At 47.1% G+C, this 27,943-nt stretch overlaps 1 protein-coding gene across 1 annotated transcript in view; it reads right to left on the reverse strand.

The window, feature by feature from the left end:
* The window catches only part of CIT (citron rho-interacting serine/threonine kinase), a 156,677-nt gene that overhangs the window by 46,157 nt on the left and 82,577 nt on the right, over nucleotides 1–27,943 (reverse strand). Inside the window, 5 exon segments of the mRNA XM_032228836.1 lie at nucleotides 8,370–8,396; nucleotides 8,399–8,425; nucleotides 17,051–17,248; nucleotides 24,613–24,787; nucleotides 27,414–27,523. Coding sequence (XP_032084727.1) covers nucleotides 8,370–8,396; nucleotides 8,399–8,425; nucleotides 17,051–17,248; nucleotides 24,613–24,787; nucleotides 27,414–27,523 — 537 coding nt within the window.

Raw genomic sequence — 27,943 nt, forward strand, 5'->3', positions numbered from 1 at the left:
CAAAGCCCCACTCTAGCTCTGGGGATAAAAGGCAGGGGGCGGAGATGAATAGATGCATCAGACAACTCTTTATCTTCCGGACGGACGGACTTGTTAGTCTGCAGCGAGAAAGAAACATTTTGCCGGGGCTTTCCAGCGCTCCGTCTAAAGGAAATCTTTGAGGTAACTTCAGAGGATTTGCCGTGTTTCGGGAGCTGTTACCAACACCTAACCGGCCGCCCATTCCCATTTAGCGTTAACCATGGGGTTAAATGTGACGAGCACCTGCCATTCATACGCATTTTAGAGAGGCAAAGCTAATAGAAGCACTTCAGCGAGAGGCATATAAAGAACCGGGCAACGACGCTTTTACGAAGCAAAGAAAGCTGAGGTCCATTAAAGCAGAATGGGGGTGAAGATGTACTGCTTCGTCCCACCCCAGATGTTTCCAATGCTGCTGGATAGACCGCCAGGCCGCACAGAAAAGGGAGGCAAACTGGACGAAGACATACCGCGTGGCTGAAGCACCAAAAAACCCACAATTTGGGAAGGAGGTATTAAACCGCATCGAGTTTCCGGACAAAATGCTCGACTAATAACGAAATCACTTTTCTGAAAAGTTCTCCCAACCCACACAACTTGCTCGCGTGGTTGTGACTCCCCAACCAATGACAATGTCTCCATTTTCTTCCCCGGCAACAGAGGAAGAATCAACAGGAGGAATAACATGATGTGAATAGGAATCAACGCAAATGTCACCCACGGCAATTAAAGAAAACATCCTGACAACGAGGCTCCCATGCTTAGACATTGTCCACCTAAAAGCATCTCCTCTTGGTTCATTGTATCTTGAAGGTCCCGTTTTTGGGAAACCATTCTATTTCCTTGGTTCAGCTGCATGGGGAGGGAGACAGGAGAGGAGGGCAGGAACTATTTCTCATCCTTTGATAAAAAAAATATAAAGCTAGCAAGCATCTGGTGGGACACGGTGGCCCAGTGGTTAAGATGCTGTGCTTGTTGATCAGAAAGGAGTTGGGAGGGAATGGGGATTTTGCAGTATCCTTCCCCTGGAGTGGGGAGGGAATGGGGATTTTGCAGTATCCTTTCCCTGGAGTGGGGAGGAATGGAGATTTTGCAGTATCCTTCCCCTGGAGTGGGGAGGGAATTGAGATTTTGCAGTATCCTTTCCCTGGAGTGGGGAGGGAATGGGGATTTTGCAGTATCCTTTCCCTGGAGTGGGGAGGAATGGAGATTTTGCAGTATCCTTTCCCTGGAATGGGGAGGGAATTGAGATTTTGCAGTATCCTTTCCCTGGAGTGGGGAGGGAATGGAGATTTTGCAGTATCCTTTCCCTGGAGTGGGGAAGGAATGGGGATTTTGCAGTATCCTTCCCCTGGAGTGTGGAGGGAATGGAGATTTTGCAGTATCCTTCCCCTGGAGTGGGGAGGGAATGGAGATTTTGCAGTATCCTTCCCCTGGAGTGGGGAGGAATGGAGATTTTGCAGTATCCTTCCCCTGGAGTGGGGAGGAATGGAGATTTTGCAGTATCCTTTCCCTGGAGTGGGGAGGGAATGGGGATTTTGCAGTATCCTTTCCCTGGAGTGGGGAGGAATGGAGATTTTGCAGTATCCTTTCCCTGGAATGGGGAGGGAATTGAGATTTTGCAGTATCCTTTCCCTGGAGTGGGGAGGGAATGGAGATTTTGCAGTATCCTTTCCCTGGAGTGGGGAAGGAATGGGGATTTTGCAGTATCCTTCCCCTGGAGTGGGGAGGGAATGGAGATTTTGCAGTATCCTTCCCTGGAGTGGGGAGGGAATGGAGATTTTGCAGTATCCTTCCCCTGGAGTGGGGAGGGAATGGGATTTTGCAGTATCCTTTCCCTGGAGTGGGGAGGGAATGGAGAGTTTGCAGTATCCTTTCCCTGGAGTGGGGAAGGAATGGGGATTTTGCAGTATCCTTCCCCTGGAGTGGGGAGGGAATGGGGATTTTGCAGTATCCTTTCCCTGGAGTGGGGAGGGAATGGGGATTTTATAGTATCCTTCCCATGGAGTGGAGAGGGAATGGAGATTTTGCAGTATCCTTCCCCTGGAGTGGGGGGAATGGAGATTTTGCAGTATCCTTCCCCTGGAGTGGGGAGGGAATGGAGATTTTGCAGTATCATTTCTCTGGAGTGGGGAAGGAATGGGGATTTTGCAGTATCCTTCCCCTGGAGTGGGGAAGGAATGGGGATTTTGCAGTATCCTTCCCTGGAGTGGGGAGGGAATGGAGATTTTGCAGTATCCTTCCCCTGGAGTGGGGAGGGAATGGAGATTTTGCAGTATCCTTCCCCTGCCACGCCCAGAAAGCCATATCACACCCACAAAGCCACGCCCACAGACCCGGTAGTAAAGTATTTTGAATCCCACCACTGGATCCAGGTATGACTAAACGCTGTGAGTAGCCTGGAGTGGGGAGGGAATGGGGATTTTGGCAGTATCCTTTCCCTGCCACGCCCAGAAAGCCATATCACACCCACAAAGCCATGCCCACAGACCCGGTAGTAAAGTATTTTGAATCCCACCACTGGATCCAGGTATGACTAAACGCTGTGAGTAGCTTCTCATATCGGTTGGAAATGAACAATGGTTGCAAAAAATAAAAAAATTACACCTGACACATTCAAATTTCAATTTTACTAGTAAGAGACAGTGGATGCGAGGACATAAATAAGAAAATAGTTCTCTCCACCCCACCATCCCGGCTACAGGTTAGTTATAAAACTTGGTACAACACTTGAGGTTACCTTGGTAACTCAGATAGACTCAATCAGTAGTTATTTAGTCATTAAAAATAAAATGCTTTTGCTTATACTTTCAGAGGCACATGGGCCTCTGAAGAGCGGGGGCCAGAGGCAAAAGCAGGAATATACAGAATTCTCATCCTTTGGCCGAGCTTAAAAAACAAGGCCACTTGGATGGAGGGACCTGGAGGTCAACCATAGACTGGACAGAGTTTAGAGCCTAATCCAGCAAGAGAAGATGGTTAAATAACAAATCGGTTTTGGCTTAATGCATCTTCTATGACCATGATGGCGAATCTATGGGACACCTGCCAGAAATGGCACACAGGGTCCTCTCTCCAGGCACGCTGGCTTTGCCCATTGCTCTTCCAGCTTCCGGTTCACATGTGCGTGCTGGCCAGTTGGATCTTCACACGTGCAGGAGCACTGGAAAACAAAAGAGCAACTCCATGGCGTGCATGCGCACACCAGGAACCTGAGCTTCCAGTTTCCGGGATGCATGGTGGTCTTTGCATGCGTATGCATGACAGAAACCGGAAGACCAGGTGATTGGGGGAGAGAGGCGGGAGGGAGGGAGAGAGAGAGGCAGAGCCTGAGCCATCCATCAGCCCTCAGATGGAGTCAACTGCCCCCAGGTCTGGAGGTGGCTGATGAGGAAGGAGGAACAGCTGGCTCCAGTGCCTGACGCAGGGGATGCACAGAAAGCAGCGGAGAGGAGAGCAGTGGAAATCTATGGGCCGGTCCTTGGGACTGAAGAGCCACCGCTGCTAGCAAAGCCCTACCCTAGCTCTGGGGATAAAAGGCAGGTAGTGGAGATAAATAGATGTGGCAGAGGAGAGGAGAGCAGTGGAAATCTATGGGCCGGTCCTTGGGACGGAAGAACCACCGCTGCTAGCAAAGCCCTACTCTAGCTCTGGGGATAAAAGGCAAATAGTGGAGATAAATAGATGTGGCAGAGGAGAGGAGAGCAGTGGAAATCTATGGGCCGGTCCTTGGGACTGAAGAGCCACCGCTGCTAGCAAAGCCCTACCCTAGCTCTGGGGATAAAAGGCAGGTAGTGGAGAAAAATAGATGTGGCAGAGGAGAGGAGAGCAGTGGAAATCTATGGGCCGGTCCTTGGGACGGAAGAGCCACCGCTGCTAGCGAAGCCCCACCCTAACTCTGGGGATAAAAGGCAGGGGGCGGAGATGAATAGATGTGGCAGAGGAGAGGAGTGGAAATCTATGGGCCGGTCCTTGGGACGGAAGAGCCACCGCTGCTAACAAAGTCCCACCCTAACTCTGGGGATAAAAGGCAGGGGGCGGAGATGAATAGATGGGGCAGAGGAGAGGAGAGCAGTGGAAATCTATGGGCCGGTCCTTGGGACGGAAGAGCCACCGCTGCTAACAAAGTCCCACCCTAGCTCTGGGGATAAAAGGCAAGGGACAGAGATGAATAGAAGTGGCAGACAACTATTCATCTCCTGGCCGGACAAACTTGTTACCCTGTGGGTGGAGAGAAACATTTTTGTGGGTGTTGCTGACGCTCCTCATAAAAGAATCACTGTGTTCACTTCAAAGGGTTTGCTGTATTAGGGGCAAGCCAGGTTCACTTTGCAACCGTGTTCCCGACTTTAACAACTGTAGGGATTCGCTTAACAACTGTGGCAAGCAAGGTCATAAAACGGGTGGAAAAACCCGCTTCACCAGTGCCTCGCTTAGCGACAGAAACATTGGCCTCAATTACTGTCGTAAGTCGAGAACTACCTGTAGTCAGGATTTGGCTGTACACTGTGACAGTTCCACCATCCATTGTTCATTTTGTTTATTCCTGTCTGAACCATCGCAATTAAAATAAGGCCCCCTATGCCGTGTAAAATTTAGAATGCAAAATACACGATTAAAACGTGTACATTTCCCACCCCCCCTCGATCCAGCCCTTTGAATCGATTTGCTCAACGAGCTGGAAGGAAGGAAGGAAGGGAAAAAAAGAAGCTTAAAATCTGAAGGACGAGGGCCTTCTTCCAATTCACCTCATGCGGTGCTGCCTTATGCCTTCTTTGCTCCCTGGTGTAAAAGAAGTGTAAAAGATTTAAGAGGCTGGAGGATTTCTGAAATGAATTCGGTGGAAGAGGGAAAAATACGCAGGCGGGCAGAGACCAAGGGATGGGACGATTTAGGCAGGAGAACCTCTCCCTCCCCCCCCAAAAAAAAAATAAAAGAAAAGAAACTTTATTTAATTTGATCTTTGGCAGGTGGGCTGTTACCTGGTGAATGGGATAAAATTCAACAGATCTAATGCAACAGGCTTATTTTATACTAGCCGATACCCCGGTGTTTACCCGGGTATTTATTTATAGGGGGGAAATGCCCGGACCAACCGTAATCCCTAATGTTGGATTTTCCCCGACCCGAGGGAGCCCCCTTGTGGAGTACTGTAAATCCGTTACCACAGCAACTCCACTGCGCTGTACAGAAGACATTTTACAGCAGTACAGTAGAAGCCATTTTAAGGCACAAGAGGCTGTATCTTAACAGAACACACACCCTGAGGGGTTTTAGGGGTCTTACTACCACAGTGTTTGTTTCCAGAGAGTAAGTCATCTGTGTACCAAGTTTGGTTGAAATTGCTCAAAGGCGTTCCAGAGTTATGCTGGAACATACACACAAACACAAACAAAGCCGTATTTATATAGATAGAAGAAGATATAGATATACAACGCAGTCCTGTTTTCATGAATCACATCCCAGCATCCTTACGAGCCATAAATACCCTCGGCTGCCCATGTTTAGCATAATATTTCAGCTAAGAATAACTGCAGCCGTCTGCACCTCCTGTTCTCCGTCAGGAAATATCGCCAGGAGAGCAAAATTCCTCCTGCCGAGGCACCAAGGAGGCTGTTGCAGCAATAAAACAGCGAGGATTTAATGGAAAAAAACAACAACAACTATCTTTAAATTTCCTAGGAAATCAAAACACTGTTTTGCTGAAGGACGCCGAACCAAAATCAAAGGCACACCAGGGGAACAAACCTCATTCAAGTTTGGGTCAATGAGTTTGCCGTAACGGATATTTTAGCTCTCCAGAGTGACTTCTTTGAATGTCTTACATCCTCCTCCAAGCTATTTCTGAATTTAGCAGCCAGTCTGCAGCCTGGCTATTAATACACTATGGAAAAAAGTGTATTTTATATATTAAGAAAAAAATCCTTGCCGCTTTGGTACACATACAGAAACAACAGGTCTATGACAATTTCACTGTGGCCAACTCGCCACTTGTGGCCATTTCCGTTGTCATGGGAGAATTCCCTGCGGGACCAGAGTTACACTAATATCAAAGAAACGGTGGAACAGAAAGAAGACGAAAGGAAGGACGGAATGGCATGTGAATGGCAAAAATTGCAATATTTTGTTTGAAACACCATATTTTTCAGAGTAGAAGATGCATCATTTTCCCCTATAAAAGAGCACGGATAAGTTGATGCGTCTTATACAACAAATACAGCCATTTTTGGCCTCCTGCATCCCATTTTTGCAAGGAAAAGGGTGAAAAACGGGCCACTTTTTCGCAAAAACGGAGGCTTTTCGCAAAAAACGCTCTGTTTTCCCCCTATTTTTCACAAAAACGGGGGCATTTTTGCCTTCCCCCCAGCCCTGCTGAAGCCTGCAGAGTGCTCCTGGGGGGCCAGGGAGGACAAAAACTTTTTTTTTTCTTACCTCTTCGGAATCTTAGTGCCTCTTATACACCGGTGCGTCTTATCGTCTGGAAAATACGGCGATTAAATCGAATGATTAAAACGTCCCACAGCAAGTTGGCCAGGACCAGGGTGGATCTGAATTAAATTGAGTTGATTTAAAAGCACTACTTTAAAAAGGCTTGATTTGAATCGACTTCGATTTAAATCATAATTTTTTAAAGAGCACTCGTCTCTTCTCGCAGCGGCCCGCTGTTGACTCACCGACAGTTCTGTTCGCTTTAATGGGACGGCTGGCGATGCAGCAGGGACGCAACAAGGTATGGGACGTGGCGAGCAGCAGGTGAGTGGATGCCTGCTAACAGGCACTGCCAAATGACAGGTGCTCTGTCATATTAACGTATTTTTCAGAGTATAAGATGCTCCGAAGTATAAGACGCACCTAGATTTTGGGGAGGAAAACAAGGGAAAAATATCTGCCTCTGCCTCCCAGCAATTTGCCTCCTTACAACAAACAGCACAGACAACATACACTGTTTGTGGTGTTATATTTCAGACTATACTTATATAGATGCTGTTAAAACTGATGTGCTTTCTGGAAGTATGGTTATTCTCTGCTATTGAAAAGAATAGCACTTTTTAAAACAACAGCACGGGGCCTCTTCAGATCAAGCATTTATTTTAAAAAGCTTCTTCATTTTGTTAAGGTGTCTAGAACAATAATAAAGCAGTCTTTTAAAAAATAAGTCTATAATTTGAACATTCTATAGGCATTTATAGTTGTTGACTTACCTCCTTGCAGCAAACAGCCTGATTAGCACGAGAAAAAAAAAATTCTGCCTCTGCCTCCCAGCAATTTGCTTCCTGGAGCAAACAGCAAGTTTCCCTTTCACTTTCTCCTGATCATCAGCTGTTTCAGGCTGCAGGATTGCTAAAGTCTATTGAAGCGCTGCAACGTGGTTTTTTTAAAAAAAACATTTTCTACCCCACTTCAAAAATCTACCAGCTACCAAACCAAACCGGACGACACCCATTTTTTGAGCAACGTCAGCTTCCCTTGCTCAGGGGACGGGGGAGGTCTTGTTACAAAAGACGTATTTTTTCGAGGACAACCCCCCCCCCCACACACCGTTCATTTCGTCGGCGCAAGATCTGGTGTGCGTTGCTCCGCATGCAAGTGGCGGCCTCGGAGGCGCGTTGAGAGATGGCGAGGGGCTCGCTCGAGATGCAAGGAAAGGAAAAGTGGAGATGAGAGCTTGCATGCATGATTTGGGAAATTGGGGGGGCAGGTAAGGGCAGAGAGGCACGTGGCTCGGCCTTTTCCATCCAAGGGGAACCTGCGGCAAAGAATGCAGCGAGGCAGCCGTGCATGCAGCCATTCCCCCAGCTTGCAGCAAAACGCAACGCTCGCGTCGCCAATCCCCAAAATGCTTCTGCCTTAGAGAAGGATGGAAGGTTGTGTGTCTCCCAGTGGAATCTACAGGGTGAGGGAGTATATCATCTTAAAGAGACATTGAGGCTGGCTGGAGGCCCGAGCCTATAAGTTTACTACCAAACACGGTCTTGGAAATGTCATATTATATATATATATATACCCATCGTTTTGTGCAGCTGCTTAAACCATTTCTATTAGCTGCACCGAAATGAGATTTTTTAAATTTATTTTCAATTGTTTTTCGGGTGGCTTTGAAAGTGGCCAGATTGAACGCTTCCAAATCTCCAGAGAGAATGTTACTTATTTATCTATTTTCTTCTGGAGATTCTCAAGTAAGAATTCAGATCAGTCTCGGTTCTGCTAAGCCCGGGGGGGAAAGCCACGACTCCTTCCGAAGCCTTTTTGCCTTCCCAAGGAGCAGACAGAGCCACAAAAACGTGGACCGTTTCCGTCTCATCTCTGATTTTTTTCAAAATAATTCAAGATCTCGGTTGAATACTCACTGTGCAGCTATTCACGAAGGGCTTCAAATTTCACGCTGGATTTCATCTCTATATGCCTAGAGGAGGTAAGGAATTCGTCATCAATGTTTGCCACACATCAGAGGCAGCCATCCAACAGCGTTTGGCTAAATGAATCATCGAAACAATCTACCAGCAAGCAAGTTTAGGGAGGAAGATCCTGCAGGATACTATCCTGCTGAGCTAAAAAATAACAACAACAACCCAGGCGGGTAGGCCTCAGCATCTTCTGAAACTTTCAATCGTATCTAAACATCTATGGAGTTTCTCGCTCATCCATGGTTGTCCCAAAGGTGCTTTTTCAAAGGCAACTGGACTTTCCTTGAAAGTCGTTTCCCTTCTCATCCAAGAAGCTTGGAAAGAATTGGAACACAAATTATAAATTAACACGATCAGCAGCACTTAAAGAAAATATATACAAAATGTTTATCGTTGGCACTTATCACCAACAAGATGGCTTAAAATGTACCCAATCATGAAACCGACCTGCTGGCAGTGTAAAAAGTACAAAGGGACTTATTATCACATATGGTGGACCTGCCCGGAAACACAAAATTATTGGAACAAAAATTTGAAATGGGGTGCAAGAAATACAGGAGAACAGATAAAATACAAACCCGAAATCTTTCTACTGGGAATAATCAAAGGGAAATATACAAAGAAATTAAGTACATATTAACACACTGCTAACTACAGCTAGAATCAGCATTTGCCCAATGCTGGAAACAAAATAATACCCCCTCGGATGAATTAGTGATAAAAAAAACTTTGGATTGTGCAGAGATGGACAAATTAACACTGATAATTAAAAGATAGAGTCGGAATATTATGAAATTTGGAACCAATTGGTACCAAATGGCTGCAAACAAGAATAAAATTAATAAGCCAAAAAAACTATATATAAATATATAGAACTGTGTATAAAGGGTGTGTAAATATAGAAGCAAACTATTATACATGTACAGGTATGATGACATATCAATGTTGATGTAATGACTGTACGGTATTGTAGAAGGAAAAAATAATAAAAATCTGTCAAGAAGCTTCTTCAGTTCTAACGAAGGAATGGAGGATGGAAGGGTTCATATTCCTTGCCCGAGTCGTCAACGACTTGGCAGTCTGTGAACGACGTAGATCTATCGTGTTAAACCACCAGATGCCTGCAATAGGAATTTAAAATCCTTCCATCCTCCACCACTCAAGTTCAGAACCAAACGTAGATTCTTTACAAGCGAAACCGCCTTGCTTGAAGGAAAAAAACAAGAAAAAGTCCAGCTGCCTTTAGAAAAAGCGCCTTGGGGGTTTTTCACTCCTATCCATGATGTCGGGGGGGGGGGGGCACCAAGGACGTGCATAAAACTGAAGGTTGGTGCGGTGAAATAACCACATTATATGTGTGCCTCTCCAAAGAAACTTGTTCAAGAACAAGTAGAGCTAGAGGCGGCGGGAGGAGTCAACAAGTCACCAGCCTAGAATCGTTACATTCCCACAACCAGTCTAAACCTCTGACCTTAGACTTAGTTCATTCTGTTAACTATCTATAGCAATAGCAGTTAGACTATATTACCGCTTCCATAGGGCTTCAGGCCCTACTCTACTGCGGTTTACAGAGTCAGCATATCGCCCCCAACAACAATCCGGGTCCTCATTTTACCCACCTCGGAAGGATGGAAGGCTGAGTCAACCCTGAGCCGGTGAGGATTTGAACAGCCGAACTGCTGAACTGCAGTCAGCCTGCAGTGCTACATTTAACCACTGCGCCACCTCGGCTCCTATCTATCTAGCGCCAATTAGGCCTTGAACGTTAGTTGCCCAAATTCTTGTGTGTAAAACTGCAACTTAAGTGCGATCTTTGGGTCTTTGCGCCAATTAATTCATTTGCCGGATGCAGTTATTGTCCCTAGCGCCGTTTGATTTTATTTTATTTTTTAAATATTAATTAACGCACCAGGCTATTGCAATCTTGTTCCAAAGACGAAAGCTAGAGGGGGAAATAGCAATAGCAGTAGACTTATATACTGCTTCATAGGGCTTTCAGCCCTCTCTAAGCGGTTTACAGAGTCAGCATATCGCCCCCACAGTCTGGGTCCTCATTTCACCCACCTCAGAAGGATGGAAGGCTGAGTCAACCTTGCGCCAGTGAGATTAGAACCGCTGAACTGCAGATAGCAGTCAGCTGAAGTGGCCTGCAGTACTGCATTCTACCCACTGCGCCACCTTGGCTCTTCTATCTTTTATCTTCTCTTCACCTCGGCCTATGACAAAACATTGCGCCAGCTCCCCGCAATCTTGTCTGCTAAAGACCCTGGTTTTTTTTTTTGAGGGGGAAGGGGAGAAACGTAGGTCGCTGAGCGGGTGGCATTTCCCGTGCTTGGTTTTTGCATTTGGAAACGAAAGGGCGGAAGAGGTAGTCCTCAACTTACGACCACGATTCAACCCCCACATTTTCTGCCGTTCAGTGAGACCTTGGTAGGTGAGGTGGGTTTTGTTTTTTTTTGCTCCATTTGATCACCTTCCTTGCCACCGTTGTAAGTGAATCCGCACGAGGCTGATAAGTTAGTAAGATGGTTGTTAAGTGGTTGTTAAGATCCATAGCAACTGTCATAAATACGAGACAGTTGCAAAACATCTGGATTTTGATCACGTGGGGATGCTACAGGGTGAAAAATAGGTTGCAAGTCACTTCCCCCCCGTGCCGTTATAACTTTGAACGGTCAGTAAACAAACTGTCGTAAGTCGAGGACTACCGGTCTATCAGGAGAACCTGCCAATGAAAAATCAATCCCTGGAAATGTCTACAAGAAGCTATTCCAGTATACTAAGAAAATACCTCTTCCCACAACCAACGATTCCTGGCGATAAAAGGAAGCCTAGAGATACCAAAAAAGACGTTGACGGGCATTTTAGTAAAACCTACTGTGTTTCCCCGAAAATAAGACAGGGTCTTACTTTCTTTTGACCCCTGAAATAAGCGCTGGGCCTTATTTTCGGGGAGGTCTTATTAATTTTTGAGATGCAGGAGTCGGCGAGCATGGTCACCCATGGCTGCGGCTGTGTTGCACCGCTGCTGCAGCGCAATGCGGCCGCCCGCCAGCTGTTCGCCGTGCATGCACTTCCAGCCATTCTTCCCAGGACTCTGTACCATGCCGTCGGCCCGGCCGGATGTCCCGTCGCGGCTGTCGCCTCCCTCTTCTTCCCTAATGGCTTTTGCGGCGGCCATTAGCGTGACAGTAGAGGCATGGCAGCTAGGTTGGCGGAAGCAGCCGTTAGGTAAGGGCGTGGGAGATGTGGAGGGAACGTTCCGCCCTCCCTACTCACGCCCCTCCGGCCTAACCGCGTCACCTCGGGTTGTTTGCGCGACAGAGGAGATGGCGGGGGGCCAGCTGTGCATGCGTCTCAATATTATTGGGAGGGCTTATTTTCAGGGTTGGGTTTATTTTAGCACATGTGCTCAGAAGCCTGATTGGGCTTATTATCCAGGGAGGAGTTATTTTTAGGGAAACAGGGTATATTATTATTATTATTGTTTTACAAGCAAAATGTGACACCCCCCCAAAGCTCAACACACACCCACGCACCCAGCGCCAAAGTCCTTCTCCAATCTTACTCTGAAGGTTCCGGGCTCAGTGGACGTTTTCCCCCCGCTGCGTTTTATCCAAACGTCCTGAATCAAAGGCATTCAAGGAAGCAAAAAACTGTTCCAGCAAATTGAAAAGGAACCAACTAGAAACGGAGGGGGCTTCCTTGTCCCCAACCAGCTGCATTGTGGCGGGGGGGGGGCACTGAGACATGGTCATGCCACCCAAATGTGAAGCTCGATGGCTCAGTGGCTAAGACGCCGAGCTTGTCGAGCAGAAAGGTCAGCAGTTCGGCGGTTCGAATCCCCAGTGCCGCGTAACGGAGTGAGCTCCCGTGACTTGTCCCAGCTTCTGCCATTCTAGCAGTTCGAAAGCAGGTAAAAAAATGCAAGTAGAAAAATAGGAACCACCTTTGGTGGGAAGGGAACGGCATTTCGTGCGCTTTCGGGGGAGTTGAGTCATGCCGGCCACATGACCACGGAGACGTCTTCGGACAGTGCTGGCTCCTCGGCTTTGGAACGGAGAAGAACATCGCGCCCTACAGTTGGGAACGACTAGCACATATGTGCAAGGGGAACCTTTACCTATGAAGATCAGCGACAGAGGAAGCACGAGATGGAAACGTCTCCTTTTGGCAGGGGAAAGACGGCCCGTCTGGTATGATTTTACGGCTTAAATCAACCGATTTTTGGAATTAGTGGATTAAAAGTTAAGTCCTTCTTCCAAAGCTTCCAGAGGTATGGAAGGACGCTTGAAGGAAGGAAAACGGACCTCCACTGAAAAGGACCACCTTGAAGAGCAACTTGGGTGTACAAGAAGGCAATCAACCAACAAGATGTGCATTATTATGGCACATGCACAACCTTCTTCCCTATTGCTATTTGGGCAACTTACACCCACTGAATTCGAAAGCTAACAGAATCACACAACCTCTGAGAGCTTGGCAAACTGTTCGTCTCTATGGACATCTGTTAATATTTGCATCTGACACCAACTGAGATGTAGATTTGAGTCTGACACCAAAGCCGATGTATATAAAAGCATTTGCCCAATATATTCAGGGTGGAGGACTCCAGGTTTCTGCAACCTAATGCTCTCCATACAAGCCAGAATCACAAAATCCCAGATTTTTCTGCCTGGCCAAGTGCAACAATCGTGGGTGCTGCGTGGAAGTTTTAGGGAGTGGCAATTATGAAGGGCACGAGGTTGAGAAAGGCTACGAAAGTCCAACTAGCAGGGAAGTCTCCGGAATTTCAGCAACAAGGTATTTGCAAAGCAATTACAATGTGTTTTGTGTTGTGGCCCAGCAGGAGCCGTTGGAGCTGCCACTAGACTCCGACAGCGAGGGGCCCTATGAGTCGGCCCTGGAGGATGTGGAGGACCCTGGACAGGGTTCCGATTCCGAGCAGGGCGCAGAGAGACTGGTTGGCCACCAGGTGGCGCCTGAGCCTTCGATCAGTGGGGAGGAGACAAGGGAGAGTGATCCAGAAACCAACAGTGAGTTGTTCCGGGATGCACGCCGTCGAAGAGCTACTTGGCAGCAAGAACTATGTAATTACAGGAGGTAATTATGCTCAGCTGATGGTCATTAGGCTCTTCTCCAGACTATATAAAAGACTGCTTGTGCCACGCCCCTCTTTGCAGAAGTCAACGCTTTGACTAAAGAGAAACTAACTTGGCAGGCTGGATTGCTGCCAGAGTTAGTCTGAATTGCTGCCAAGGTTTGTCGGCCTTGCTGCCAAGGTCCTTATCTGTTCGTTTACTTGGCTTTCAGCCACCAAGATTCTGGTCTTGTTATTAAAGGACATTCTCATTAAGCGTGTCTCGGCTTTCGTTACTGGACAGAGGAGGGGGTCAGAACAGTTTTGTATATAAAATCACCATACAGTTTAGCAGAAGGCTATCCAAACTAATTGGCTCTAAAGGATGTCACGCTTTGGCATTGTTCACGCCCACCAGCAGAGCTGGTGGCAGAGTCAGACAGTGGGGAGGTTGGGGAGGAAGATGGGCCAGTCCTGGAGTCTGGGGAAGGCTCTGACGTGGGCTCTGCGTTGGAAGCAGGGATGGGGCCATGACCGTCCGAGGGTTATCAACTGCCTTTAAAGTTGGAGATTAGTGGGGCAGAAGAACAGCTGGAGTCTGTTCCTGATGGGTGCATGCACAGTGTTGCCAGGAGAAAGGAACAGCTAAGGAACAAGGGCCGACTCGGGAATAAAGGCACAGATGGACGGTGAATGGCCCCTCCCAGAGGGAATAAAAAGGAGCAAAAGGGGAATGGAGTTTGCAGGAGACAATTAGTTGGCTTAATTACTGCGAAGATTTGTTTGTGACTTCTTGCCAAGGAATTGCTGCTACAGCGTGGCATCTGGGAGATATCGGCCTGGCAGCTCTCCAAGCCTGATAAGGTCTGTGGTTGTAAATTTACCCTTGAAAGACTGTTTGACGGGACTTAGCCGGATGTGAATGAGAGGATTTCCCATGAGCTTAATAAAAAGGGGTTTTTTTTTTGATTGGGTGAAGCCGAGCGGTGTCACTTACGAACCCAAGATTGCGATATCATGACATCCGTGACTTCTGCGTGTCCTACATGGGAGGTGGACTTCCCAAACTGAAAGACCATGCCTCTTGCCCAGTTCTGCTAAGCCCCCGAAGATACATATACAGAAGATCCTTGGACTAAAGACTGGTTATACCTCTATCTGGATGATTGTTCTCTTACAGCAAGCTTGCAGCTTCAGGAGAGACACACATGGGGTGGGAAGGGGTGGGGGGGGGGACACCTGCCTAGACAGCCAGATCAGCCAAATCCACCAGGGCGATCAGTGGGGTGACAGGGGTTGCAGCCGGATTGTATTGTATTGTATTGTATTGTTTGTATGCCGCCCTTCTCCGGGAGGACTCAGGGCGGCGAACAATTCAAGGGGAGAAAAAGGGGAACATAAAAAGACAAAATACAAATAATAAAAGTAGACAAGTCGCACAACCATACAAGTCGAGAGGGGAGGGAACTCATCACCCCCAGGCCTGCCGGCAAAGCCAGGTTTTGACAGCTTTTCGGAAGGCCTGGAGAGAGGTGAGGGTCCGAATCCCTGCGGGGAGTTCATTCCAGAGGGCCGGAGCTGCCACAGAGAAGGCCCTCCGCCGGGTAATAGCCAGGTGGCATTGGCTGGTAGATGGCACCCGGAGGAGGCCAACCCTGTGAGATCTAATGGGTCTGTGGGAGGTAATTGGCAGCAGGCAGTCTCTCTCGGATCCCCCTCTCGTTCTCCAGAAGTCCTTTTCCAAAAAACTTCAAGCTCCATCACGCAGCTCAAAGGCAGAAACAGCATAGCTGTTGGGCGCTTCCCTAACTTCACAATTTCTAGGTCCCTGTCCCCCCCCCCCCCCAAAAAAAAATCATAGCTGCTTCGGCAAGGAAGAGAACCCAGCCACCAATACCATAGCCAGACCTTGGCCAGACTGGATTCAATCCCCCCCCACTGCCCCCCAACTTCTGAAAAGCCATTTGGATACATCAGAAGTTAGAAAGAAAATTGAAATAGGGGAAGCACCAGATCAGATGGACTTTCAAGTTTGTATTACCTATTACGAATGTTTTGAAGACCAAATCTAATTCTTAAAAAAAAAAAAAAAAAAGGAAATATGCTGTTACCCAAGGATCTGCCATGCCAGATTATTGGCAAAAAAGGGCAAATATTGCTTTATTACCAAAGAATAGAATAAAATAGAATAGAATAAGAGAGTTGGAAGGGATCTTGGAGGTCTTCTAGTCCAACCCTCTGCCTAGGCAGGAAACCCTACACCACTTCAGACAAATGGTTATCCAACATCTTCTTAAAAACTTTCAGTGTTGGCGCATTTATAGCTTCTGGAGGCAAGTTGTTCCACTGATTAATTGTTCTAACTGTCTAAATAAATTTCTCCTTAGTTCTAGGTTGCTTCTCTCCTTGATTAGTTTCCACCCATTGCTTCTTCTCCTGCCTTCGGGTGCTTTGGAGAATAACTTGACTCCCTCTTCTTTGGGGCAACCCCTGAGATATTGGAAGACTGCTATCATGTCTCCCCTAGTCCTTCTTTTCATCAAACTAGACATACCCAGTTCCTGCAACCGTTCATCCTATGTTTTAGCCTCCAGTCCCCTGATCATCTTTGTTGCTCTTCTCTGCACTCTTTCCAGAATCTCCACATCTTTTTTATAATATGGGTACCAAAAGTGGATGCATTCAAAGTGTGGTCTTACTGGGGCTTTTTAAAGCAGTACTTATTCTTCAGGTGAACCAGGTAACAAGAGGTCTGTCCTTCCAATTTTAGAGTGAGAAACGGCCAGGAGAAGACAGGAGAAGGCAGCATCTTAGATATTGGAAGACTGCTATCCTGTCTCCCCTGGTCCTTCTCTTCACTAGACTAGCCAGGCCCAGTTCCTGCAATCGTTCTTCGTATGTTTTAGCCTCCAGTCCCCTCATCCTCTTTGTTGCTCTTCTCTGCACTCCTTTTAGAGTCTCCACATCAAAAGGAAGGACAAGATTCGACCTCTGCTATGAAGTATAGGGCTGATTTCATTATTGACGGTTGAGTATAAACCTTCTGAGCAGTGGAATAAAGGAGGGAGGAGGAAAAGGAGGAGGACTGTGGGATCCTTGGTGTTCACTGAGCGTGTTTCTTGCAGACGTTTCATTACCCAACTATGTAGCGTCATCAGTTCTAGACAGGAGCGGGGTTTGCATTGATGTTCTCACCTTAGTTGGGTAATGAAACGCCTGCCAGAAAATGGCCAAGCTCCAACAAGCAACAAGGACCCCACAATCCTCCTCCTCCTCTTCCTTCTCTCCCACTGCATTCTAGCCCTGATGATGTTACCTAGCTGGGTAATGAAACGTCTGCAAGAATATAACCCAGGAGCCCACAAAACATGGCATCTTTCTGAATGAAAGAATGGGTGGAGAAGCTTTTCATGGAGCCTTTTGAACGTTCTCCAGAAGTTTTGAACAGGAAACGGGCCGTCTCCAACCTTCGCCCACCGCTTCAAGCTCTCAAGAGCCAGCAGGGAGCGTGCTCCCGACCCCAGCCCGGAGTTCAAAAGCTTACCGTCAGCGCCTGGATCTCTTCCTCGGCTTCGGCCGTGGTCTCTTCCAATTCGGTTTTAGCTTCCCTCAATTGGCTTTCCAGAGCTGCCCGGGCGGCTTGCAACCCTGAAATCTGAGATTCCCTCTCCTGGAGGGTGAGCTGCAATTCAGTCAGTTGCCGCTTCAGTTCTAATTTTTGTTCTTCGTGTTCCAGGCTAACCTGAAGGACAGAATTTTTTTTTTAATAATTTATTTTATTTTATTTTTAAATAAACAATCCATTTCCCATTAACCGGCGTGTCGTCTGGGGGGTCAAACATTTTGGGCCCACTTTAAAATATGCAATCTGATTCATTATTTTCTCTCATCTTGGTTTGCCGTATTTTTTTTGGATTATAAGATGCACCTGACTATAAGACCCACCTAAATTTAGAAGAGGAAAACAAATTGTAATCTGGGACTTAGGGAAAAGACCTATAAATCTTATTAATAAATTTCTGTTTAGAGCTGGTTATAAAGGTACAATCTCTTTTGGACCTGAGGAGAGGAGAGGTGAGATAAATAGTAAATAATTTTTAGTTAACTACAATAATAACAAGGAAATGTTAATGGATAATATTTAATGATATATACAGGTGTGTTGTACTCAGAGGTGGGTTCCTACCAGTTCGCACCTATTCGGTAGAACCGGTTCATCAAATCTACCAAACCGTTTAGAAGAGGTTCCACCAGTGGACCCGGAAAGCAGGCCACACCTACAGAAGAGCTTCCAAAATTTTTTGAAACCCACCACTGGTCCTTGGATATGATTATTCTACACTATCATGCTCATATTTATAAAACTCAGTGCCTCTGTGGAAGGTAAGGATGACTACTGCGTTTGTGGTGCAATCAGAACATTGCGTGTGTTGAAGTTGTTTTAACGCAAACCAAAGATGCCTTTTAAAAAACAAGTTTACATCCTATTCTTATGCATGCCAGTGCTGTGTGGGAGGTAATTTAAGGTGGTTCTGACAAGTGTCGTCGGCATCTTCACATCCGGTCACATGGGTGGCAAGCCACTCCCATCCGGTCACGTTTTCACCTTTATGAACTATCTCACTGGACTTTTAGTTTTACATCTCTCCCCCTGGACTGTGTCTACCACCGTGCTGTTGCCCATTGGACTTTATATCTCTATGTATGGACTACTCGCGTATTTTTATCACCTTTCTATACCTGCGCAAATTTTTCCTTGTAAGTAGTGTGGATGTGTATGACTGTAAGCGAATGACCCCACTTTTAGACTTGTGTAATTCCCTTTTTATCATACTGTTGTATTTTTAAAATTTCTTCCGGGGGTGTGAGTGAGTGATTGAGTGTTTGGGTATGTAAGTGAGACTGGGATGGGAACCGGGTTCCCCCACACTGAGTGCTTCGCAGAAGTGCGGGGGGAGCTGAGCCTACTCCAATCTCAGGATGACTGATTCGAAGGGCCTGTCGGAAAACGCGGGGACTATGGGGGTGGGTGGAGGGACTACGGACACGGGAGTGGGCCGGAGCATTACGGTCTTAACAGGGAGGGGCAGATATGGCGGGGACTTTAGGGCTGGCCATTACCGGGGAAGGAGGGCTCGCTACGTTACAGACATCCCTCCTTCCAGCCCTATGAGTCCCACTCCAAGGCCAGATGGCGCGAGTAATCAGGACCCTGGTCTCAGGCTGCTGTCGCTAAATGCCAGGTCTGTAGTTCATAAGGTTCCTCTCGTTTGGGACTTAATTTTAGACGAGAGGGCAGACCTGGCATGTATTACTGAAACCTGGCTGGGCCCGGAGGGAGGAATCCCCCTCGTAGAGATGTGCCCAGAGGGCTTTCAGGTGCTCCAGCAGCCGAGGGCCCAGGGAAGGGGTGGGGGTGTGGCCATTGTTATCCGAGAGTCTCTAGCACCTCGTAGGATCCCTGCTCCAGAGCTTGTCGGGTGTGAGTCCCTGCTGGTGAAGTTGGACCTCAAGGGTCAAGTGGGTGTGCTGCTAGTGTACCTGCCTCCCAACTGCGTTGCAGCAGCCCTCCCCTCGCTCCTCGAGTCAATAGCCGAGCTGGCAGTTGAGTTCCCCAGACTTATGGTTCTGGGGGATTTCAACTTGCCTTCGCTCGGTGAACACTCCGATGGAGCGCAGGAGTTCATGGCTTCCATGACAACCATGGGCTTGACCCAAGTAATCCAGGGACCAACCCACTCAGCGGGTCACACGCTTGACCTTGTATTTCTCTCGGAGCAGTGGAATTGTGATCTTGGTCTGAGGGGTAGCGAGATCTTGCCCCTGTCATGGTCGGACCACTACCTATTGAGGCTTGACTTTCGGAGACCAAACCCCCACTGTAGGGAGGAGGAACCGACCAGGTGGTTCCGCCCCAGGCGACTTATGGACCCTTTGGGGTTCCAGACGGAGCTTGGGGTTATTCCTGATACTCTCGCCCGCAGTCCGGTGGAGACTCTGGTTGCTGCCTGGAACTCGGCAGCGACGGAGTCCCTTAACCGGATTGCGCTTCTACGGCCGCTCCGAGGCAGTGGATCCCGGAGGGCTCCTTGGTTCACTGAGGAACTCTGGGAGATGAAGCGCCGGAAGAGACGCCTAGAGCACAATTGGAGGTCCAGTAAATCCGAATCGAGCCGAGCACTTTTAACAACCTGCATCAGAGAATACATTCGAGCAATCAGGACATCTAAGAGATCACATATTGCCTCTCCGATTGCGTCCGCTGAGTCACGCCCAGCCACCCTGTTTAGGATAACCCGTTCCCTCCTAAATAGGAGGGACACGGGCGATCCGCTGCAGGGCAGGGCTGAGGATTACGTCCAATTCCTCGCAGACAAGGTTGCTCGGCTCCGGGCGGACCTGGACTCCAATCCTGCAGAACCAGCCGAGGCACTAAGGGATAATCTGGTAAGCCATCGCTGGATTGATTTTCAAGCTGTTACCCCTGAGGACATGGACAAGGCGATGAGAGCTGTTGGCGCCTCCACATGTATGCTGGACCCGTGCCCCTCCTGGCTGGTTGTAAACAGCAGAGAGGTGACACGAGGCTGGATCCAGGCGGTTATTACCGCCTCCCTTCGGGAGGGGGTCTTTCCCCCCGCTTTAAAGGCGGTGGTGGTGAGACCCCTCCTGAAGAAACCATCCTTGGATCCAGCCATTTTAAACAACTATCGTCCAGTCTCCAACCTCCCCTTTGTGGGGAAGGTTGTTGAGAAGGTGGTGGCCTTTCAGCTCCAGCGATCCTTGGAGGAAGCCAGTTATCTCGATCCATTCCAGTCCGGCTTCAGACCTGGCTACAGCACAGAAACCGCTTTGGTCGCATTGACCGATGATCTCTAGAGAGCCAGGGATGGAGGCCATGCCTCCATCCTGGTGCTCCTTGACCTCTCGGCAGCTTTCGATACCATCGACCATGGTATCCTTCTGCGATGACTGCGGGAGGTGGGGGTGGGAGGCACTGTTTTACAGTTGTTCTCCTCTTACCTCTCGGACAGGTCGCAGTCGGTGTTAGTCGGAGGGCAGAGATCGACCCCTAGGCCCCTAACACATGGGGTGCCGCAGGGATCGGTCCTGTCCCCCCTTCTTTTCAGCATCTACATGAAACCGCTGGGTGAGATCATCCGACAGCACGGGATAAAATACCATCAATATGCGGACGATACACAGTTGTATCTGTCCGCCCCGTGCCAACTCAATGAAGCGATGGACGTGATGAGCCAGGGTCTTGAGGCTGTTAGAGACTGGATGGGGGTTAACAAGCTTGTGCTCAATCCAGAAAAGACCGAGTGGCTGTTGTGCTTCCCTCCCACGAATTGGCCAAGTGTTCCATCTCTCAGGCTGGGGGGTCAAATTGTACGCCCCTCAGATAGGGTTCGCAACTTGGGAGTCCTCCTGGACCCTCAGCTGACTTTTGAACACCATTTGTCAGCTGTGACCAGGGGGGCATTTGCCCAGGTTCGCCTGGTGCACCAGTTGCGTCCCTACCTGAACCGGGAGGCCCTCACAACAGTCACTCGTGCCCTTGTGACCTCTAGGCTGGAGTACTACAATGTGCTCTACATGGGGCTGCCCTTGAAGAGTATTCGGCGACTTCAGCTGATCCAGAATGCAGCCGCGCGAGCGATCGTGGGTGCACCTCGATTCACCCACGTAACACCTATCCTCCGCGAGCTGCACTGGCTGCCTGTTGATCTCCGGGTGCGCTTCAAGGTGCTACTTGTCACCTACAAAGCCCTTCATGGTATTGGATCTGGGTACTTGAGAGACCGCCTACTGCCAATCACCTCCACTAGACCGATAAGATCGCATAGATTAGGCCTCCTCCGAATTCCATCAGCCAGCCAGTGTAGACTGGCAACTACTCGGAGGAGAGCCTTCTCGGTGGCTGCTCCGACCCTCTGGAACGAACTCCCTGTGGAGATCCGGACCCTCACCACCCTCCAGACCTTCCGCGCCGCACTTAAAATCTGGCTATCCCGGCTGGCCTGGGGTTAAAGACTCTAACCCCTACTCGAATTGTATGACTGTTGAGTTCTTAAATGATGTAGTGCTTTTATGTTGTAAATTGTTTGTCCTCCCCCCCCTTTTGAACTGTGAGCCGCCCTGAGTCCCCCCAGGGAAAAGGGCAGCATACAAATAAAGTGAAACTAAACTAAACTAAATAGCAGTAGACTTAGCAGTAGACTTATAAACACATGGGCGGCAAGCCACTCCCACAAAGGAGGCCACACCTACAGAATAGGTTCGAACAATTTTTGAAACCCACCACTGGTTGTACTAGTAAAAGCAAATTGGACATAAGCGTTAATTTGTGAGTTGCGGATCGCGCCTAGGCAGGCAGGAAAGGGCGCAAAATTCGAGGTAGGAGAGAAGAATAAAAAAATAAAGCTGCAAGAAAAATCCTGTGGATGTAACAAAATGGGAGAAAAATACTACACAAAAAAAAATCCTAACTAACACTATTCACTGGAGAGTCACTGAATAGCTCCTGTTAGGCCAAAGACTGAGGTTAATCTGGGAGTCACCAGGAGGAACAGAGGGAGTGTCCTCAGATTTATCTCAGTCTCCAGGCAATTGGGCCGTAACAATACCCATACAGTGACGCCTCTCACGCCCCACCTTGGAAACTGTTAGATATCCTACTAACTGACACTTTTTTAGAATATGTTATAAAGATGTAAAATTATGGCAGACTCACTGAGATTGCGAAAGCACGCCAGTAGGTGGTTGTGTCTTGAAATATAAATGATTTTAGATTAAAAAACACGTTTAAGTAACTGTAATCAAATGAAAATTGTTGCGCGGGGATAGTAAAAGACATAAATTCTAAAATGTACAACTCAATTTGAATGAAGTATATGTAAAAGATTGTGGAAGAAACGCACGGAATGTAACTGTAACCAATTGACACGCTTTCTATAAGATGTAACGAAAGATGATTCCTTTTTTCTCTGTGTTTTTGTTTAATAAAAACAATTTTTTTAAAAAAGAAGAAGAGGAAAACAACAACAAACAAAAGGTTTTTCGGCCTCTGCACACCTTTTTTTGAGCCTTTTTTCCACCCATTTTCTAGGCTTTTTGGCCCATTTCTTCGGCTTTTCTCGGCCCATTTTCAAATCTTTTCTTGGCTCATTTTTTCGGGCCGTTTTTGAGGCTTTCCGAGATTGATTCTGACAGGTCAGAGCAACACTGTTGGGCTGAAACATGGAGGTTCCTTTTCTTCCATGTTTGCATTTACCGACCTCGGAAGGATGGAAGGCTGAGTCAACCTTGAGCCGGTCAGGATCGAACTGCTGGCAGTTGGCAGAGTCAGCCTGCAATTCTTCATTCTAACCACTGTGCCACCACAACTCTTAATAGCACTTAGACTTATATACCGCTTCACAGTGTTTTGCAGCCCTCTCTCAGCGGTTTACTGAGTCAACCTATTCTCCCCCACCATCTGGGTCATTTACCAACCTCGGAAGGACTGAAGGCTGAGTCAACCCTGAGATAGATGGATGGATAGATGATAGACAGACAGACAGACAGACAGATATGGATGGATAGATAGATAGATAGATAGATAGATAGATAGATAGATAGATAGATAGATAGATAGACAGACAGACAGACAGACAGACAGACAGTGTCAGGCCTGCAGCGATCTTTTCTTTTGGGTCTTTGGCCTGCCACACTTTCTATTATTCTACTATGCAATTTTCTATTGTGGGAAAATGGGAGGGGGGATTGTACGGAGTTAAATGCTATTTAGCCATAACAACATTCTTTCTAGAAAGCCAAGGTCAACCTTTGTCTTTGCACCTCTGCATCTGACCGGAACTGGATGGGTGGAAGCTGCCAGCGTGGCAGTGGGAGATTGGACCATGGGATGAACTTGTGGGTGTGGGTGTGGGGGGCAAGATCTTGAACTTTCAATGGGTTGGGGAAAACCGGGAAGCTTTCAGATTTGGGTTTTCTCAGATGTGCCCACATGGCTCTCTTAATAAATTGGAACTTGGAGGAATCCTTTGCCTTGGACTCTGAGTTTGGATGCTATTTGGAAGACAGACAGACAGACAGACAGAGAAAGAAAGAAAGAAAGAAAGAAAGAGAAAGAAAGAAAGAAAGAAAGAAAGAAAGAAAGAAAGAAAGAAAGAAAGAAAGAAAGAAAAAGAAAGGATAGGTAGATAGAAGATAGATGGAAGATAGATAGATACAGTAGATAGATGGATGGATGGATGATAGGTAGAGGGAGAGAGAGCAATAGCAATAGACCTTAGACTTATATCCTGCTTCACAGTACTTTCCAGCCCTCTCTAAGCGGTTTACAGAGTCATCCTCTTGCCCCCAACAATCTGGCTCCTCCTTTCGCTGGTTAATGCAAATGTGGAAGAAAAGGAACTTCCATGTTTCAACTCAACGGTATTGCTCTGACCTATCAAGAATCAATCTCTGGAAGCCACAGATGATCACAAATGTGCTTGTTGATAATTTGATAGTTCCCCCCCCCTACACACACACACAGCCTTTTGTCTCTGTTTACACCCTGCCAAAAACGTGTTCTGGCATTTGAGAAACAGACTCGATGCCATCTGATTAAACGGGAAACTAATTTCTTCCCTCTAGGGCACCGTGCTAGTTTTAAAAGGTTGCTGCCCGTAACTAACTCCCATCCAGGGCAATATTTCAGGAAAGGGACTAAGGAGAGTTATCTGATCTTGTAGGATTGGCGGATGTCCTTAAGAAAGGCAGGCCTGCAGAAATGGTAGTTACTCGGTCGTGTGAACGGTAGGAACACCCCATATATATATATATATATATATTAGATTTTTACAACCCCTGGTAAGCCCCAATTATGGGAGGAAGCTAACTGCTTCCATCATCTGTCATTCAGCTCGTCACAAGAGTCCATCACGACAGAAACCCAATATTTTTACTGTTGCCTTTGTTATATTTGTGTTTTTTTATTTGTGCTGATAAATAAATAAAGGGAGACTAGTATAAATAAACCCTTTATTTATTTATCAGCACAAATAAAAAAACACATTATATATAATATATAATTATATATATATAATTTTTTACCTCTCTTAACCTCGTCTCCAACTCCAGCAGGTGAGTCTTGTCCGTGTGGTCCTGATGGCTGATTTTTTCCAACTGTTCCTCCAGCTTATTGTTGTGAGCCTCTAATTTCCCAGCCTGAGTTTCCAGATAAAATTTCTGCTGCCTGAGCTCAGAAATCATCTCTTCTTGGGCTTTCCTAAAAAAATAGATAGATAGATATATCATTTTTTTTAAAAAAAATGGAGTTGGGGTAGTGTTACATAATCTAACCTAGGGATCACCAACCTTTCGGACCTCAGGCAGGCAGGGAGCATCAAATTCATAATTTTAAATCCCACAGGCCACTAATATGATCTAGCTAATGACCAGCTGGGCTTACTCTATCTATCTATCTATCTATCTATCTATCTATCTATCTATCTATCTATCATCTATCTATCCATCCATCCATCCATTCATCCATCCATTTATCTATCCATACATCCATACATCCATACATCCATCCATTTATCTATCTATCTATCTATCTATCTATCTATCTATCTATCTATCTATCTATCTATCTATCTATCTATCCATCCATCCATCCATCCCTCTATCCATCCATCCATCTATCCATCAATTTATTTATCTATCCATCCATTTATCTATCTATCTATCTATCTATCTATCTATCTATCTATCTATCTATCCATCCATCCATTTATCTATCCATCCATCCATCCACCTATCCATCCATCCATCCATTTATCTACCCATCCATCCATTTATCTATCTATCCATCCACCTATCCATCCATCCATTTATCTATCTATCCATCCATCCATCCATCTACCCATCCATCTATCTATCTATCTATCCATCCATCTATCCATCCATTTATCTATCTATCCATCCATCCATCCATCCACCTATCCATCCATCCATCCACCTATCCATCCATCCATCCACCTATCCATCCACCCACCCACCTATCCATCCATCCATCCACCTATCCATCCATCCATCCGTCCGTCCATCCACCTATCCATCCATCCAATGCATCTATCTATCCATCCATCCATCCACCTATCCATCCATCCATCCGTCCGTCCATCCACCTATCCATCCATCCAATGCATCTATCTATCTATCCATCCATCCATCTATCTATCCATCCATCCATCTATCCATCCATTTATCTATCTATCTATCCATCCATCCATCCATCCATCCACCTATCCATCCATCCATCCATCCATCCACCTATCCATCCATCCATTCACCTATCCATCCATCCATCCACCTATCCAATGCATCTATCTATCTATCCATCCATCTATCCATCCATCCATCCATCCATTTATCCATCCATCCATCCCTCCTTCCATCTATCCATCCATCTATCTATCTATCTATCCATCCATCCATCCACCTATCCATCCATTCACCTATCCATCCATCCATCCATCCATGCACCTATCCATCCATCCATCCACCTATCCAACGCATCTATCTATCCATCCATCTATCCATCCATCCATCCATTTATCCATCCATCCATCCCTCCTTCCATCTATCCATCCATCCATCTATCCATCCATCCACCTATCCATCCATTCACTTATCCATCCATCCACCTATCCATCCATTCACCTATCCATCCATCCATCCATGCACCTATCCATCCATCCATCCATGCACCTATCCATCCATGCACCTATCCATCCATCCATCCATCCATCCATCCATCCATCCATCCATCTATCTAGTGCAAGGTCATTTACATGATCTATAACAGAATAACAGAGTTGAGAGGAACCTTGGAGGTCTTCTAGTCCAACCCCCTGTTCAAGCAGGAAACCCCATCCCATTTCAGACAGGTGGCTATCCAGTCCATTTTTGAAAATTTCCAGTGAGGGGACACCCACAACCTCTGCTGGCGAGTTGTTCCACTGGTTAATTGTTTTCATTGTTAGGAAGTTTCTCTTTCATTCCAGGTTGCTTCTCTCCTTGATTAGTTTCCATCCGTTGCTCCTTGACTGGCCTTCTGGCGCTTTGGAGAATAGGTTGACATCCCCCACCCCTCTTCTTTGGGGCAGCCCCTCAAATATTGGAAGACCACTATCATGTCTCCCACTAGTTCTTCCCCCCTTCCCCTAGACTAGCCCCCTCGCCAGCCTGGTCCTTCGGAGGTTTCTCCCAGGAGAAACGTAACTGGCCCACAACTTGCAAGATTTTAGATATCTCCTGCAATTCCAGATAAAGATGCCAAGACTGCATACAGAATGCAGCTGCGCGAGCGATATTGGGTGTACCTAGGTACACCCACGTTACACCTATCCTCTGCGAGCTCCACTGGATACCTATGCAATTCAAGGTGTTGGTTATTATCTTTAAAGCCCTACATGGCTTAGGGCCAGAGACCGCCTACTGCCCCATTCCTCCCAACGGCCGGTGAGATCCCACAGGGTGGGCCTCCTTCAGATGCCGTCAGCCAGACAATGCTGGCTGGCGGCTCCCCAGAGGAGAGCCTTCTCTGTGGCTGCTCCGACCCTTTGGAACAAGCTACCCCCAGAAATCCGGACCTTGCCCACTCTCATGGCCTCTGGGATTGGGCGGCCTATAAATCGATTAAATAAATAAAATAAATAAATAAATACACACCGTCTGGCGACAGACAGACAGGATGCAATTAGGGGAGAGATGTTCTCTGCGGTGGCTGTTCAGGCCTATCCCTGCTCCGAATTCAAAAGGGGGCGCTACACATTGAGTAACAGGCTTGCTCAAGTGCTCCAGACGGGTGTGAGTCAAGACAACATAATAGTAGCATTTATGCTTACATGTTCCTCTGAGTAAACAGGCTGCTGTTTGCTGCCAGCTTGTTAGCTTCAGACAATTCCACTATTCTCTGCTCCAGGGATCTGATCTTCGAATCCATCGCGTTGATCATCTGAAGAAAGACATATCCCCCCCGCCACCGCACTCCATTAATACAGCTGTATTAATAGCGATGTTCAAACCAGGATGGATTTATTCCATTTCTCCAGCCGCCCGACTCAACCCATTGACTCTGGCCGGCTTACCGTCCTAAAATTATTTTTTTAAAAACCATTAAAAAGGGTAAAAACACCCACGAGATAAATAAACACAAACAGCAGCCATGATGATTCATCTACTAACAGTAGAGCCAACGGAAGGGGGGCCCTTCCAAATCCCAGGGCACATAGTCAAGTATTTAAATCCAAGGAAACCGTTTCCAATCTTGGACAAGTCTACAAGACTTGTAGACTTCGACTCCCAGAATTCCCCCAAGGCAGCCATGCTAGGGCGCAAAGAAAAAAAAAATCTGCTGTGAACTCCACAGAGGTGT

Source organism: Thamnophis elegans, chromosome 13, assembly GCF_009769535.1.
Source record: "Thamnophis elegans isolate rThaEle1 chromosome 13, rThaEle1.pri, whole genome shotgun sequence".
Classification (NCBI taxonomy): Eukaryota; Metazoa; Chordata; class Lepidosauria; order Squamata; family Colubridae; genus Thamnophis; species Thamnophis elegans.